The sequence below is a fragment of the Pan troglodytes genome, chromosome 8 (assembly GCF_028858775.2).
Source record: "Pan troglodytes isolate AG18354 chromosome 8, NHGRI_mPanTro3-v2.0_pri, whole genome shotgun sequence".
NCBI lineage: Eukaryota > Metazoa > Chordata > Mammalia > Primates > Hominidae > Pan > Pan troglodytes.
In genome coordinates, this window is record NC_072406.2 from 94,375,687 (window position 1) to 94,394,282 (window position 18,596).

The window sequence follows — 18,596 nt, forward strand, 5'->3', positions numbered from 1 at the left end:
TGTAGCTTTATTTTCCTGTCCTGTTCTCTTCATTTTGCTTTTGGCTAGCTTGTATGGAAACATGTTATTTTTGCATTTGTATGGAAGTCATGTTGCTTTTGAATTGTAACAAAATTGAAATTTTCTTCTGGATCCTGCAGTAGATTAGCAGAAAATCTTCTTTTTGAGAAACTCAAGTATTTCCTCTCAGGATTTCTTCAGTTAGCAATTCACTAGGAAACAGAACCCGAAACAATTCTTCAGTGTAGATTCTTTATTGAAAGGCAATGCATGGGACAGCCAGAACAACCCTGTCTACTCCAAAGGGGAGAACAGTCAGACGTGCCTGCAGCCAGCCCCAGCAGCTGCAGCTGGAATGCCGGAGAGCCAACCAAGGGTCTAGAACATGGATAAAGCTGAGATAATCTCAGGGTGTGTGTGTTACTTTGAATGTATCAGAGTACTTAATTTCTCAAAAAAACATATCACAAGACAGGCTGTCTGTTCATATAGGTAATAGTCTGCACCCTAGATCTGTATTTGGAAGAAGCTTTTCTACAACTGCAGGCCAATTGCTATTCCTGGTGGGTATTTACTAACTCACTTCTGTTTCACCTTGGCCGCTTTTCCCCCTGGCCTATCAACTCAGTTGGAGAGAATCAGAACTGGACATTTTGAACAATGGAAAAAATTGATTTCCTCCTAAATATACTACTAGGGTTTTTGCTGCCTTTGTGCACTCAGAATGCAGTGTAGTAATATTCCAGCAACCACCCCAAATACACACACACACACACACACACACACACACACACACACCACCCACGTTCTTCTGGATGCCCCACTAACATATACAGGCACACACTTCACAGACACACACTCCACGTGTTCCGCCTAATTTCTTGGTATTCTTTTCTCTTATAAATGTAGTCAACTAGCAGGAGGGCAGGAATACCAAGGAAAAGGAACCAGAATTCAGGCGCTTCCAGAAAGCAGCACCTTAGGGCTATAGGCACAGCTATTATTTTTTGGCCGGATCACAACCTGTAAGAGATACAAAGTGAGTCTGTTTCCTTTTCTACATAACCTCTATCTTATCATGACAGAAAGTGTTGCAGGATTCTGGGCCAAAGTATGAAACAGCATCAGAAAAGCCAGTTGTGTCATCTATCCAGGGATGCCACCATGTGAGAACAAGGTCCCCTAATATTCTAGAGTGCCTGGCCTCCATGCAGGGACAATTGTGTATTTATTTACAAGAATGTGAGCACCAACACTGCAGAGTTTAGGCATTTATGTTCATTGCCGTATCCTCAGCACTTACAACAGAGCCTGGATTCTAGGAGGTGGCTAATACTTTATTTTGGTGAAATATTTGATTAGAGCAGTTATGTGATTATTGGCTGTCTTCCCCTAGACTAGGAGTTCCCTGAAGGCAGCACTATACTCTTTTCTTTGCCAGGTTATCTTCTGCTTCAGGTACAGCATCTAGAACATAAAAAGTAAATACATATCATTTTATGAATAAAAAAACACTTTTAGAATGCAGAAAGCAGAATGACTAGTAGTATAGCTGTGTTCATGTCTGCCCCTCAAATAAACCAAGTGACCTGACAATAGTGACTCTTGTATTCATCTTTGAACTTCTGCCAAACCCAGCACAATTCTTTTAAGTAAGTCCTTGCTTACTAATTATTTGGTTGAATAAGCAAACAAATGGAAACATCCATAATATTAGCAAATATGATGCAAGACATGAAAAGCCTTATGCATTGAAATCCACATGACTTAACCCTAGAAGGCTGAAGTGATACCACACCAGGAAAATTACTAACTTAACAGAACACATCAAAATAAAACATTGTTCAAATCTATATAATTATCTCAATTGCCAAAAAAGTATCTGATAAAAATTCAATAGCTATTCATCATAAGCACAGTAAAAATCATAGGAAAGAGGGTTTCTTTTTTCACAAGGGAAAAATTAAATGTTTCAACAAGCATTACCTTTAATGTAGAAATATGAGACTTTCTAAAACAAACAAGAATAATATGAACATAGCTCACTTTACCGTTGCTGCTACAATTATTTATTATTTTAATAGTAAAATTATTAAATATTAAGGAAAAGAATATTAAAAATAAAATCACCAGACCTCACAATATTCAGTATACTATTAAAAATGAACTTGCAGGAAAATTGTTGTTTCAAATGTGTTTACTAGGAAGAAAAAAATGCAATTATGTAGGATTATGAATAAGACCACGAAAGATAAGTAAAAATGATACATTAAATGCTAATGTGGGGAAATAGAAGACAAAAGAGATGCATGTTAAAAAATTACAAGTTCTAACTACGGTATTAACACCTAAAATCAGTTGAATATCATTTGCAAGGAAAGAATATCGTTTCTTTAAAAAACATATGCTACTTTTTCTGTTATTACCACTAGAAGCTACATGAATTAGACACTGACATATAATAGGATAGACTCTAAGTATAAATTATTTCTCATGCCCATAGCACCTTGATTGGTAGATATTATTGTCTTCTTTCTTCCAAGTAAAAATAGAGGGTGAGAGGGTGCTCAGCAGGTGGAGGAAATATACCAAGCCAGGGCACAGGTTTGGTTCTGAATGAAGGGCATGTTACCCTACAACAGTATGAACAAGAAAACATGAGTAACACAAAAGCACTAGATGAACATATACACAAGCGAACATCCTCACACACAAACATCTAGTACAAATAATTAAACTCAGAGTAATTATCAATGTGATTATGAGAAAGAGATAACTCATGTCCCACACAGATGTAATTAACTATGTGCAAGGCATTGAGTAAGGTCTTCGGATATTCCTCAGGTTTGGAATCCCCTTCCTGCATTTTCACTTGTTAAAATAAAATCACCAAGGAATATTTACAGTGGAATATTTGAGAGAAAGTTTGTATATAGTTTCTTCAGTGTTATTTGTGTTTTAATTATACTTTAGTGTTTTGTTGAAGTATATTAAGATCACGTGGCATATTTCTGTCATAATGTCATTTAGTAAGCTCTCTCCATACCCGTTTCTTCTACGTTATTAATTTTCTTGTCGAGACTTGTATTACTTTTTTATTGTTGTTTGTTCCACTTAAAATAGGGCCACTTTAGTATCTCCAAAAACAATACTATTTCTAATTTTCTTACATTTTACCCCAAGAATCTATCCATATATTACTCAAAAAATTGAAAAAAGGCAAACTTCCAAACAACATGTTAAGGAAATAAACACACTTCAGCATCCAGTTTTCCCTAAAGGAGAAGCAATTACTCCTGGGATACTAAATGAGATTTGTCTGTGGCTCCTGTTTGAGACCAGTTTTCCTCACCAGGGATGACTTATTCATTTGTACATCAAGGAATTCTCTGCTTTCTTACCACTTCTAGAAGCTGGGGACATTTGATCATGTGTAGGACTCCTTACATTTCTGAAACACATCTCAGAAAAGCAGGTATAGCTAAGCCAACATTTTAGAAGTGCAGAAAGGCATTTTCTGGAGGCACACCCTCCAATGCTGCTTTTGGAGTCCTTGTGAGATTTTGATTTGAATCCTCCTTCTGTACCTATTAGCTATTTGAACACTGACAAGGTACTAAACCTCTGTGAACCCTAAGTTTTTGTTTATTATATTAAAAATAATGCTAGCCCTTATATCCTAGAATTGTGAGGATAATTATTAGCAGGTCATATGATAGCAAATATTGACTGGGTTCTTAACACACTTCAGGCATTGTGCATGCTGTATGTTTGAGTCCATCTTTGTATTTAATGCTAACCACTCTATGAAGTAGTTGTTATTTATCTCCATTTATAACTAGGAAACTGAGATTCAAATTGCTCATGTAATTTGGCCAAAGTCTCACAGTTAGTTGTCCAGATTCAAATTCCCCATCTATTGGACTCATAGTCTCTATACTTCCAGGATGGTTTTCACACCTATTCAGTGCTCAATAATTGTCAGTCATCACTGTTGTTATTATTGGGAGAACTTTGAAACACATTTCCCAGAAACTCTCAATTGACAAATGTGGAGCCAAGTCTCTTTTCAAGATAGGAAATTTGTCTTGTCTTTTCTGTATATGTGCTATAACATATTGCTTGCCTTCTTGTGAATCCACTAAGAGTCACATGTTGGCGGTATGTATGACACGTTCATGTCTGTCTCCTTTGTCAGGTCTCTCATGGTCCAGACATGAGAAGGTCATCTTTCCTTATTCTTCTTCCTCATTTCCACCCACTGCAGCTTGTACTTGGGCTGTTTGTATCTTGGTAAGTGCAGGAGCGCTTCAGTTCATCATCACTGCTGCTTTTTCCTCATTCCACATACTGGATCTTGCATTAATGACTCAATTTGGAACCATTCATTCTACTGTGGCTGTTGGGCTTTCTCTGTCTTTATAGAGTCTCATTGCAGGAATACTTACTAAGCTCCTGAAAACTGACACACCCTTGCATTTGACAACTGGCTCATTATTATTATTATTATTATTATTATTTTATTGTATCATTTATTGATTTTGAACTTGATGCTGGGTTTGATTAAGGGAAAAGACTTAAAGGGTTTTCTTTTTTAACTTGCTTATCTTTTTACCTTATATCTAATTTCATCTCATGACAAAGAAGAGATATGAAATTGTATTTGAGGTGGTACACTGATGCTTCCATCTGAATATTGCTTTGTCATTGTTTAGATTAGAAACAATAAATGGTGTTGACAAACTCTGGGAATGATTTTTATAATGAAAGAGAATAGTGAAAGTGGAGAAGTTTCAATAAATGATTTTTAAATAAAATGCTTTTCTTGAATATAAAAAACATGGTGTTGGCAGATGACATTGTAGGAAATATTACTCCAAGATAGACTGGTAGGCCTTTTACCCTTTCCACTTCTCTGTCACTTCTTGTCTTTCTAGAACATCTCATTACTTTCCTATATGAATTCTTCCCCCAAGGCTCTGGTGTTAGGGGCAGCCTTCATTTTCCATTTCAGTTCAAGGGACTTACCACTTAATTTAAGTTTCCTCAAGTCTGACCCTCAACTCCAAAGTTCCACTCATCATTTCACTTTTTAGAGCAGAGATCACCTGCATGATAGTGTACCTATTGATGGTCCCTGATGTTTCAGAGGCCCCTACTTGTATATTCAGATGAGAATATCAACAGGGCCTTCCTCACATAACTGTAGGAAAAGGACAAAACCCAGACCCCATAGAGAGACCTGGGACACTTCTAATTTATGAATGCAAGTTTTAAAAAGATTTAAAAATTAAATGCTATGACACAAAATACAATACAATAGGAGTGAGTGATTCACAAGATAGTATGAGTATATATAAACATAAATTTATGTGGGTGTTATGGAGTTGAATTCAAGTTCAAATTTGGGACTTTTTGTAAATGTGAGTCACAGATTAATTTCTGACATATTGTACCCCTCATTAGGGATACAGCATTATAATAAATTTCTAGGAGAAAAATAACTAAATCACATTGTGGTCATGTTTTTAGTGGGAATAAAACTTAACCTAGAAGAGAAAGCACGTAATTCTTCATTCAAATATGATATTGATTTGCTGTGTGGCCATGGATAAACAACATAACTTCCCAGGACTTTTTTCATTTTTTTTTATATTGGGGATAGTATTAGTTACCACATTGAATGTAACTGGATATGGTGTAAGGACAAATTAATTTGTAGATATGAAATATTTTTGAACTATAAAAGACTTTTGGACTTAAAATGGTAATGATGATACAGCCCCCTTTCCTCATGAAAATTAATTTAAAATAACTAGAAGGAAATTCAACCTTTATTGAAAAGAATCTTCGGCCAAATATGGGAAGAAAGGCTCCAGAGCCCAGTATGCCATTTCAGAAGTAGATGGTATGCCCTTCTGAGAAAACAATCTCTTATTTGCAACAATGCACTCTGTGGCAAGTGCATGCCTGGAAGCCACTGAACGTGATGAAGCAACTGGAGGGTCGGAGGCTGAGTCAGGAGACATTGAGACTTACCACTTGTATGAAAGGAGTTAGACAGTGAAGCAAGCTGCAAGAGAAACTCCTTCGGAAGCAGTCCTGAGTGACATCTCTCTCTCGCCTGGGGAGAATTAAAGGCTAAACTAGATATAGGAATACACTTTAATGCATTTCATGGTCAGCCTCTGACAATTACTGTTGTGCTATATCCCACTCTGACCCTCCTCCCATAGTTCCAAATACTCACTATATTCAAAGATAAATTACCAGCATATAGTCTATGAAGACTCACCATGTGTAAAAGGGACCATTGCAGCATAAATACCAAGGTATTAAAATAATTAGAATAGAAAGCAGAATAGAAAGCAGTTGAAAAATATTCACCAGAAAAATTTTGTCATGGAGAAAATGAAATTAATTCCCAAATGTATTACTAAATTAAGCAATAGACATTAACAAAACAATAACTTCTTTGAAATAATGTCTCAAAGCAGACATTTGGGAAACAGAAATTCAGGAAGAAATATAGCAAGGAAATAGAAGGAAATGACTCTTAAGCAGATAAAACAAGAAAATTAGTATATTAGTTTGTTCTCATGCTGCTATAAAGAACTGCCCAAGACTGGGTAATTTATAAAGGAAAGAGGTTTAATTGACTCACAGTTCTGCATTGCTTGGGAGGCCTCAGGAAACTTACAATCATGGCAGAAGAGGAAACAACCATGTCCTTCTTCACATGGCAGCAGGAGAGAGAAGTGCAGAGCGAAGCAGGGAAAAGCCCCTTATAAAACCATCAGATCTTGTGAGAACTCACTCAGTAGCACAAGCACAACATTGGGGAAACTGCCCCCATGATCTAACCACCTCCCATGAGGATTACAATTCAAGTTGAGATTTTAGTTGAGGACACAGGCAAACCATATTAAGTATAGGAAAGAATAGTAGAAAAGAATGTTACATCCAAAGTTACATTGGAAATAACCTAAAGGGGAATAGAAACGGAAAATATCAAAAAGCATGTGAACAGTGAAAAAATGAAACAAAATAAATTAACAGTGAGTTAAAACAATTGTCAGGGTAGATGAAAATAATCTGTTAGAAAATCCAAACAGAAAAAAGAAAAGTTCAGCATACACATAAGTGGTGTGCCTGAAAAGGAGAAATGAATATATGGAGAAAAAAAATGTTTAAAGTTACTTTTTCCAGATGTGAAGAGGTTTTGAGAATAAACATTTTTGACTTTTAATCTTTTGTTTGGAAGCCCAACATTATGAAAAAAATTATGCAAAATGATCACCGTCAATATCCTAATCCACTTACCTTTTAAAACACAGTCATCCCTTGGTATTTTCAAGAGATTAGTTCCAGGGCTCCCAGAAGATACCAGAATTCACTGATGCTCAAGTTCTTTGGGGTATGTATTCAGAAACCACCAATATAGAAGGCCAACTAGAACAGGGAATCTTTTGGGGAGTCTGAAAGGAGATCAAATCCTAAACAAAGGGTGACTTCAGAATTCCTCTCAGTAACATTCCACATTAGGAAAAGAACAGGTCAATGCCTCTGCAGTGTTTTCAGGAAAAGGCAGTGTAACCCATGTTCCTAGACTCAGTCAATGTATCTTTTAAAGTAAGGCAACTGACAAACAGTTTTCAACATGAAATACTGCTCAGAATCTAGTTGCCAGATTCCTTTAAAAATATTCTGACAATGAAAATGAATAGAGGAATTACAGCAAAAGAACTATTGATAAACATTAAATATGTTGAAAATATTAAATATTTCTATCTGCATTGATAAGTAAAAATATTTCTGAGAATTATGTTTACAGAACAGAATGAAAATGTTACAAAGAATAATAACATTGAAATAATTTATCTGATACAATTTAGGATGAAAAGTGGAAGAGAAGGTGAGAGGTGGGATACATATGGTGAATTCTTCATCTTTTATAGCTGAAGGCAAAAAAAATGCCACTCAATGGTGATTTATTAAATAACATAGCATAAACATGCAAAGGCATAAAAATGTAGTAAAAGTGTGTAAACAATTAAAATTAGATAATGCAGTAAGAGAAGTGATTGGAGAGTAAGTGGAGGTATAAATTTTGTCAGTATTACAGTGAATGGTCAGTAGATAATAAAGAAATGTAGGATTATAAATATTACATTGGCCAGGCACAGTGGCTCATGCCTGTAATCCCAGGACTTTGGGAGGCCGAGGAGTGTGGATCACCTAAGGTCAGGAGTTCGAGACCAGCCTGGCCAATATGGTGAAACCCCGTCTCTACTAAAAATACAAAAATTAGCCGGGCATGGTGGCAGGTGCCCGTAATCCCATCTGTTCGGGAGGCTGAGGCAGGAGAATCACTTGAACCTAGTAAGTAAGGTTCAAGTGAGGTTGCAGTGAGCCATGATTGTGCCATTGCACTCCAGGCTGGGTGACAAGAGCGAGACTCTGTCTCAAAAAAATAAGAAATAAAAAAAATCACATTGTATTTAAAAGGTAACAAAAAAGGTAATAGAAAAACATGAGACCTTCAGATTATTAATAGTAACACAAACAGGCACAAAAAGAACAAAGTGAAATATTGAAAAAAAAACCTAGTATTATCATGAGGCATACTGAAACACAATATAACTAATTCTGAAAATATCTACCATAGTAATAAACGCATTATTTATCAAATTTTAATAAGAAAGTTATTTCCACAAGAAATCAATAGGAATGGATATCTATGCATCACATAACATAGACTCACATTCCATAATGGAAAATCTACAGAAATTTCAGGGCAAAAGAGAAGAAAACATATTAGTTGCAGGAAACATAATTCAGTGTGTGAAAACTATCAGTAAAAATTAGTAAGCAAATAGAAGACCACTAAAACATGATTGATTTCAAAATGTTACATATCATTGTGTTTTTCTCCATTAACGATATGTCTTCATAAATTCTCTAAAATTTTTAGTTAAACAGTTTTCTCTTAAATTGGATTAACAGTTTCTGAATTAAGAACATTTAAAAAATATCTTTAAGAAACTGCTTTCAACTTTATCTTTCAAGTTTTTGGCTACTCACACTTAGTCTTCACTGACTCCTACATGAACTGAAACTCTAAGCATAGGACTAAGAGCAAGTATGATAAATTTGAAGGCCCATTTGCAAATTACTATGGTAGGTCTCTCAGTTTTGTAAAGAATCAGATGTTCAGTTGGCTGGGAGGATATAGAAAGGAAAAATAGAGTCCCTTCTCTCAAAACCCCCAAGTCCAGCAGGGAAAACACACCTTATATATCATAATAAATAGAATATGCAAGATAAGCTTCAGTGTATGCAGGGGGAAAGGGACTTTGGTGGAAGCAGCTAAAAGGATCTTGTAAAAATATAAATTAACGTCTTATGATGCAAGAATCCAGCCTGTTTTAACATGGATTGGATGACTTACTTATCAGAGACTTGGAACAAAAAATAGTGGATATGGATCACAAGTTTTCTGTGATTTTGGAGGAAGAATATGACAAAATCCTATATGTTGTCCTTGGGATACCCTCCTGACATCCCCATTCCCTCTGTGTTGCTTGTGCTTACAGTAGAGATGACTCTTCTCCTAACAGGTGCTCCTCAAATTCCAGATCTCATTTTGCTGTCTTCTCTCAGGTACCTCAGACTTCTGACCGTTTTTCTAGTTACTAATACAGACTTTCATTGTTTTTCTCTTTTGCTGCATCTATAAATATTATGATTTGTCAGAAATTTTGTTTTGTATACATTTATGAGACAATCGGCCAGATGGGGCTACAAGAGGAGACACAGGAGAGACTCGAGAAAATAAAGTATTTTCTACTCACAGGTCCTAGAGACAGGAGGCATGCCATACATGGCAACATGGGGAAGACCAGAGTGGTCAGGAGGCAGAAACAGGAGCAAGGTAAGTTGTAAGGCATGGCCTTTGTTGGGGTTTCTGAGAGAAGGGTAAGGCAGGATAGGATGAACAGTTTAGGACTACTTTGAATAATTTCTCCAGAATGTGGGAAACAGCGGTGTTCTCCAGTTGCCTGGTACCTGGCCCTGGGTTGCTTAAGACAGAAGAATATTGTTTCCAGGGTATATGGGCAAGGTAGAGGAAATGTGGCTCTGGGTTGGTTAGTTTGCATGCTTCAGGCTGGTCCGTTTCCTATCTTAAGTATTGGCGGCTGTTGGCAGTGGCTCACGTCTGTAATCCCAGCACTTCAGAAGGCCGAGGCAGGCGGATCACGAGGTCAGGAGATCGAGACCATCCTGGCTAACACGGTGAAACACCGTCTCTACTAAAAATACAAAAAAATTAGCCGGGCGTGGTGGTAGGCATCTGTAGTCCCAGCTAATGGGGAGGCTGAAGCAGGAGAATGATGTGAACCCGGGAGGCGGAGCTTGCAGTGACCCTAGATGGTGCCATTGCACTCCAGCCTGGGCGACAGAGCGAGACTCCATCTCAAAAACAAAACAAAACAAAACAAAAAAAGAATTGGCTAGCCTCAGGCAAAGGTGATCTCTTCCCCAGTTAGAAAGATTTTCTAAGATATCAAAACATCACAAGGCAAAGAAAATTTAAGTATACATTTATCTACAATACAGCCTTGTTCTGGGCCTTCTTTTCCCTCACTTTCTTCCTATCATGACTTTCAATCCAGTAGCCTAAAGTGCCATCTATCTTCTAATGACTTGCCTGAGATTCACTCTTGTGTATCTAACTGCCTCTTTGCCCCATGAATTTTCAAATATGTCCAAAACATACCTCTTGGTTCTCCTCCCCACTCTTGCTTCTCCCCGAATCTTCCCTTTCAAGATAAATGGCACCATCAGCCAACCAGGAGGTCAAACCAGAAACCATTGGCTTCTTTAATTCTATTACTCTTCCCTTCCTATCCCACAAGCACCTACTTACACCCACATTTAAGAACCTTTTAACCATCTACTCATCCACAAAACTTGGTTCTTCCTTCAACAGAAATCTCAAATTCAGCAACTTCCCTACACTTCGGCTGCCACTGCCACTACCACCCTGCACCAAGCAAGCCACTTTCATCTTACCCCTTTTCTGTCACAGTACCCCCCCATCATATTCTCCACATTTATACTCCTAGCTGCTCTACAAACCATTTTTGATTAATATTGGTAAAACAAACGACAATCACTCCCCGGCTCAAAAGCATTCTCATTGATTTCTAGCTGTATTCAGGATGAAACATGCAAACCTTACCAGGGTCCAAATGCCTTCCCAGCATAACCTATTCACTTCTCTGGTTTTTCCAACATAATTTTTTTCACTCTTCTTTCTTCCCCAACTCACTACGCTCCAATACCAATGGTCTTTTATCAGTTTCTGGAACGTGTTCCTGGTCTTGATTTAAAGGAAATTTAATTAAATAAAGATCTCCATAGAAAAACTGTCTCTGTCTACTCTGTCTAAATTATTCCCTTCCTATGGTATTTTCCATTTCAGCAGTTTGTCTGTTTCCTTCAAAGCAGCTGATCACAGTTGCGATTACATTTACTTGTGACCTTATTTTGTGTTTTGTCATCTGGACGTTATGTTCCAGGAGAGTAGGGATAATATGAATGGTTTTCTCACCATCAGATCTCCAGTTCAATCACAGAGTAATAACATTATAGGCAATCAAGGGTAGACACATGCAGGACATACCCAATAAATAATTGTTGAATGATTTAAGTTCAATTTGTTACAATATTTTATTCAAAATAGAGCAATCATTATTAACAAAACATGAAAGAGAAAAATGAGAGAGAGCTACAGCAGGGACAGCATCGTAAAAGTTAACTGGGATTTGGGCTTCTATTAGTGGCTTCAGCTCACTAAGATCTTTATACCAAGTCAAGTCAGGAGAGGCTGGAGAGAGCTGAGAAGGCTGGCTGACAAGGCTGTCTACACTCCACCTTACCTGCCATGGTTGTGACCATGCTATGCAGCGGATCTCCACTGATAACTTTCTTCCTTCAGCCGTGCTTGCCTTGTTACTGTGTAATCGGGATGTGTTTGTATTTCTTATTTTGGCAGAAACACTCAAGAGAAGGGGCTTCATTTTAGTCTCAACTTACAACTGCTCTCTCCAATAATTTTTGTGTGTGACATATCCTAATTAGGCTCAGTGTCTTCCTTGCATTCCCAGCAACTTGAGTGACAGATCATTCTATTAAATTTGGGGAGCAATGAGACTAGGGCAGGGGTTGGCCAGCAATGGCCTGAAGTCCAGATCCAGCCTGCCACTTGTTTTTGTAAGCAACAAACTTTTTGGAACACAGCTGCACCCATTCATGTACGTATCATTCATGACTGCCTTCCTGCAAAAATATTAGTACTGAGTTGATGGATATTGATGGTGGAGTTCACAAAGCTGAAAAATAACTTACTATCTGCCCCTTTACAGGAAAAGTTTGCCAATGTCTGGACTAGAGTATGAACTTCTTTATTCTGAGCCTTAGATACAGTATTAGAATAGTTTAACTATTTTTCTAACATCTCTATTTATACATTATTAATTAATTTCAGGGAAAATTGGATTTTGTTTACATCTTCCAATATCATTTAGTTCAGACCCTATTATGTTCCAGGCATTTACTTAATCGATAAAGAAAGCTTTTTGTGACCTTTCCATCTCAAGTAATCTCCCACTGCTCTTAAGGCCTATATTGTTTTGCCACCCTAGCACTTTATCTTTCATAGAGCTCTATCTCACCTGGTGCTTTATCTCCCGTAGCACACAGCATTTTGACCTTGTATGTGAATCATACGTGTGCATGGCTAATCTAGCCTACTGATGTGGCATTGTGTGAAGAAAATTGTATTTTGAGAATGACAGATTGCTAGGCTCTGAGCTGCATACTAGTTGGGATTCTGCCTCTTTTGCTGACCTGGAAAGTTGTCCAGTGTGTGTCACTTGGTAGACGTTTTATCATGCCTGAATGAGTCCGCATTATTCCTCTATATTAATAGAGACTTGCCTCCTTGCTTTTCATAGATGACAGTAGAACTGGATCTACGATGAACATTATTTAGCATGCCCCATCTCTGCCAGACACACACACACACACACACACACACAGACACACACACATACATACACACACACACACACCCCTCACTGTCACTGGTGTCTTGTGTCCACTGTTTCTAATCATTAAATAGAGGATAGGTTTGGACACTGTACTTTTACAGTCAGTCGTTAGAATCCTAACTCTGTCATTTATCGAGGGACTTTGAACAAGATACAAAAGATGACCTTTAATTTCCTCATCTTTTAAATGTAGCTAATCACAGCCACCTTCCAGTACTGCAGTAGGAAGTAAATGAGATAGCAAGCACAACTGGAAGGAGCTGGCATAGCCCATAACTCACTGTAAGTGGTCAGTAGAGGTCAGTTTTGTTCACAACCGAGGCCTGCGACTTCCACTCCAAAATGCTGAGGGAAACCCTGCTTCTCAGTTACCTGAATTGTAGTCTCCAGGGGTGTGAAAGCCAGGGTGCTTCTTTTAATTTCCTGCTCCCTGTGATTTCAGATCCCCTCATTCAGTCTTTGCCATCCTTGTACGTTGCACTACAATCTGCCACAGTGTGGAAGCCAGAACTCTGAGTCATTACTGCTGTTCCCTGCATCCTTAAGGCCTCGGAAATATTATCTTTACTCCGTCCACTTCTCACTTAGTTTCTCAGTCATCTGTTTAACCCAAACTATGATTTTATTTTCCCTGGTCTGATTGAAAAATCTTCATCCTGGCCTCCCTCTATCTCCTTCTCCATATGAAAACAGGAACTTTTTTTTTTTTTTTTTTTTTGAGACAGAGTCTCGCTCTGTCGCCCAGGCTGGAGTGCAGTGGTGCGATCTCCGCCTACTGCAAGCTCCGCCTCCCGGGTTCATGCCATTCTCTTGCCTCAGCCTCCTGAGTAGCTGGGACTACAGACGCCCACCACAACGCCCAGCTAGTTTTTTGTATTTTTAGTAGAGACGGGGTTTCACCGTGTTAGCCAGGATGGTCTCGATCTCCTGACCTCGTGATCTGCCCACCTCGGCCTCCCAAAGTACTGGGATTACAGGTGTGAGCCACCGCACCTGGCCTAAAAAAACTAGAACTCTTAAACACATATATCTGACAATGTCTTTTCAAAAACTCCTAATGATTTCTAATGAAGATTAACATAATATCAGATCCCTATGCAGTAGTCTACAGGCTGTCATGGAGATGCCTTTAAATTAATTGCATATCTTGGAGTTTGTTCACAGTATACCAGGCTCCAGGTCCCATGAACTGATGTCAGTAGCTTTAAAGACCAAATTATTTTCCGCCTCAGCACTTTTGAACTTTTTATGCCTCCTCCTTGTAAATCTTTCTGCCTCTGTTTGCAAAGGTCATTCTTTATATCCATCAGGTGTCAGTTAAAATTATACTGTTGGAGATCTCTATGAATACTCCATTCTTTTTGTCATTCCTTTTCTTAGAATCCTGTTTTTCCTGCTTATTCTTACAACAATTTGTAATTTTATAGGTAGATAGCTAGCAATCATTTACTTATTTTTGTTTGACATTCCTATTACTTTGTATACTCTGTGAAGGCTGAACTATGTCTACTTCATTCATTCATTCATTCATTCATTCATATATGCTCAGACTCAGTACATTTTTTTTTTGCTATATAGTAGTGCTTAATATATTACTCTTGAATGAATCAATCATTCGATCAATCAACAATGATTTTAGGCAAATTTACCTCTCCCCAGCATATTTTCCTCTGAGCATAAATGGCTGGCTGAAATTCTGGCCTGTAAATAGAAATGTATATTTCCTAAGAAGACTGCAAGTATACCAATGATTTGAAAAATGAACAGAGGTTCTTACATGACTTTTACTCTAAGAAGATAATTCCCTTTCAAAATGATGCTTTTTCCAAATCTAGTAACAGGACAAAGTAAGATCATTTTGTTGCTTCACTCTTTAACATTTTAATTGTCAAAGAGCTTGGAGAATTCTCTTTGAGGTTCAGTGCACAGCAAAGTGTAATAAGAAAAAGTATTGGTTTCAGGTTACAATTGGTAAAAGAAATATTTTAAGATATTTTAAGATGTCTTTCAGCAATCTTAGTGTTTCTCTGTAATCTTAAATTTGAAGATACTGATTTTACTATATTGGTAGTAATCTTAAAGTTAATACTCTACTTTAGCTGCATATCTCAGAATGATATACAAAACAAGGATTTCCATTTTATTTGGAATTATAAAATGCTTTTACAAAGCCTGAATTTGTCCATAGCTCATGAATATTCCTTTTGTAGTGTTGTTTTCCTATTTTAGAATTCAGCAAAAGAAACTTGAATTCAGACTACATTCTAAGCATCAATAAGTATAACAATCCTATAACACAGGCAAATATAAATGCCTGCTCTGAAAAAGCTTAAAAAGAAAAAAAAAGTCCTTACTGAGTATGTAAATATTAAGTTTTTACTCATTTAATCATCATCCATGAGGTGACAACTATTATCTCAATTTTGCCAGTGGAGAAAGAGTCATACAGAAAAGTCCCTTGTTCAAAGTCACATTGGTAGTAAGTGACTGTAAGGATTTCATTGCAAGTTTCTTAAACATCAAAGTTCAGGTTCTTTTCATTGCTGATTGCCCTCTGACTTTTTGCATCATCCAGTTCTTTCTCTTTCTCTCCCCCTACCCTTTTCCCCATTCTCCATTCCCTTTCCCCTACCACCTTGAGACAACCATTCTAATTTATATAATGTGTACATCTGGATTTGTGTGTGTTCTTACATGCATTTTTTATTTACTTGATGCCAGTTTCCACTTTTTTGATTAAACATTCTATTTTTCAGCTCACGTTGTTCTGTGAGCATATAATCTATCACTTCTCATTGCTGCATGATTCTTTCCATTGATGGAAAACCGGTTTTCTTCTAACCTTCTACCATCATAAATTACTCTGCAGCTAAAAGGCCTATGTCACTTATTTTTAGTGCATTATTTTTAGGTTATACCATATATATATATATATATATACATATATATAATATTTATTATATACTTCTTGCTGCCTAAAGTTCTTTACTTCCTCCAAGTCATAAAGATATTTTCTCATGGTTTTTTCTTATATCTATAGGTTTACATCTTAGATTTAGATTTTTATTCCACCTTTGTATCTGCTGTTAGCTTAGTTCCACTTTTATTTTGATATATAGTATGAGCCAGTATTTATAATACGATCTATTAAACAATTAAATGGTTTAAATATTTTTATATTGTATTCACAAAAAGAAACTTATTTTTAACTTCAATGTGTGTAGATATATGCATATATACATGTATACACATATATACACATATATACACATACATATATATTTTTTGAGATGGGAGTCTTGCCCTGTTACCCAGGTGGGACCATAGGCATGTGTCACCATGCCTGGAAAATTTTTGTATTTTTAGTAGAGATGGGGTTCCGCCATGTTGGCCAGGCTGGTCTCGAATTCCTGACCTCAGATGATCCGGCCGCCTTGGTCTCCTAAAGTGCTGGGATTACAGGCATGAGCCACCGCACCTGGCCAGGTTGCACCGTAGTATCTAAAGATTTTTCTGTGTCTTTACAACCATTTTTTTTGCCAATTTAATTGGTGTAAATGATATTTATTGTTGTTTTAATTTATCTGATTACTAATTAAGCATCTCTTTGTTTACCTATTAGCATTATTAGTTTGTCAGTCTTAAATATTACAAATATCCTTCTTCATTCTGTAATCTATGACTTTTTTTGCTTATTTTTTGCTGCCTTTGCTTTAAAAGTTCTTCACTTCCTCTAAGTCATAAAGATATTTTCTCATGGTTTTTTCTTGTATCTATAGGTTTACATCTTAGATTTAGATTTTTATTCCACCTTTGTATCTGCTGTTAGCTTAGTTCCAGTTTTATTTTGATAATATAGTGTGAGCCAGTATTTATAATATGATCTATTAAACAATGAAATAGTTTAAATATTTTTGTATTGTATTCACAAAAAGAAACTTACTTTTAACTTCTAGAGAAAGAAAAGTGACTCTTAATATTATAATGCCTTTCCCATAATAGAGTGTACTGGTATTTTTTTAAAATAAGTGCAAGTCATATTTTATGTCTGTTTTGAATCTGATCAAAAAAAGGTTTTCCTATTTGTGTGAGTCTGTAAAGGCACATTTCCTTTTGTTTTTTCTGCTTTAGCCTAGAGTTCTCGTTGGAACTGACATGACATAGGATTTTACATTGAATAGTTAAAGAAAAAATAACTCTTTTTCCCCCCAGCAATTAATATACCACTATCGATATAATATTTTGTGATTTTATCAGTTTAAATGGAAAACTGAAATTAAAGAGAAATTCTCTATTAAAGATAATTTATTTGAATTGGTAAATTATATGCATTTGAATAAAAAAAAATCATTAACAGACTTTTATTTCTTTTCCAAATATGAAGATGAAAGTGTAGATTTCAGATACATATAAAATGCATGTTTTATTATAGCATTATATGATTTTAATAGAATTATTTTCCACTAAATGATGATTGCTTAAGAATTTTGGAAGAATGGAATTTTTGAAGTATGAGCTAGAACCGAAGGGAAGATGAAGAGTCCGAAATGGTTCCTAATTCCATTAGTGGAAAAAGACTTTTCAATCAGTCACTCGAGTGTCCACAGAGAAACGTCTGATGCTATTTCAGGGGATAATCTAGTGGAGGAAGATGGCCTCAAGTGAAATGCTTAGTTGATTATGTAGTTCATTCCAGAATAAATAGGCTATTTACTTTGTCTGAAAGTTCAATAGATTTGGATTTCAGTCAAATGGAATGGCATTAGATCTTTCTTTATGAATGTTGATACAAGTGTGTTTAGAGAAGACTTCTGTCAGTTTTTATTAGTAATATTCTTATTGGTTGAGTTTTCTTCTCCCTCATTTGTTCAGTGCTCCAATTTTGTGGAGGTCATTTTATTTTTGACGTTATGACATAGGCAAGTAGAAGCCTCTAAGATTTTTTTTAAAAAACCCTGTTACAATGTTTTATTCTTATAATTTTGTAACTTTCTTAATCAAATGCTGTGGAGACAAACTGCAAGAGGAAAGGTTCTTTTTAAGGGTACACACATGTTGGAGATGAAATTCCTTGAGTTTTTGGGAGAAAATAAGAAACCTGCTGATTCTCTGAGCTAGAATAATTTATACTTTTCTATGAACATTAGAGAAGTGATATACTTTAAGGTGTGAGGACAAAAACTTGCAAAAAAACAACATTGCATTTGAATTATAGATGGCATCTAAATGATAAAATGTATAAAAATATCCCTAAAAGATAATTTCTTTGTCATAATTGAGAGGGGAGCAGTAGCGTATAGGAGAGTTTGCCACACAGAAGATCAAATTTCAGCTCTGACATTTCCTACTTTGAGAATCTAGCTGAATTACAATTCTAAACTTGTGTCCTTATCAGTAAAATGTCTATATCTGACAGTATGCAAGGGGTATCTTTTGTGCCTAGCTTAACTGGGCTCTCAGCTGTTTATTTTTTTAATT

The 18,596-nt window shown here is 36.4% G+C and overlaps 1 protein-coding gene and 1 long non-coding RNA gene across 15 annotated transcripts in view; one reads left to right on the forward strand and one right to left on the reverse strand.

The window, feature by feature from the left end:
- NRG3 (neuregulin 3) overlaps window positions 1–18,596 on the forward strand; it is a 1,116,866-nt gene that overhangs the window by 347,936 nt on the left and 750,334 nt on the right. For 7 of the 13 annotated variants that reach the window (XM_054660295.2, XM_054660298.2, XM_054660296.2 and 4 more), the window contains exon 2: window positions 9,857–9,934. The exons of the other annotated variants lie outside the window; for them this stretch is intronic. In XM_054660295.2, the coding sequence (XP_054516270.2) occupies window positions 9,857–9,934 (78 nt within the window). The remainder of the gene's footprint in view (window positions 1–9,856; window positions 9,935–18,596) is intronic. 13 annotated transcript variants of the gene reach the window in all.
- Window positions 1,291–10,033, reverse strand: LOC107966776 (uncharacterized). Of its 2 annotated transcripts, none has more exons than XR_008537552.1 (5): window positions 9,855–10,033; window positions 9,595–9,733; window positions 6,040–7,478; window positions 2,507–2,633; window positions 1,291–1,467 (listed from the first exon to the last, which is right to left on the reverse strand). It is a non-coding gene; the product is annotated as an uncharacterized LOC107966776 (long non-coding RNA). The 2 variants fall into 2 exon arrangements; XR_010146979.1 differs by having other exon boundaries at window positions 6,040–6,124; window positions 7,324–7,478; window positions 9,595–10,011.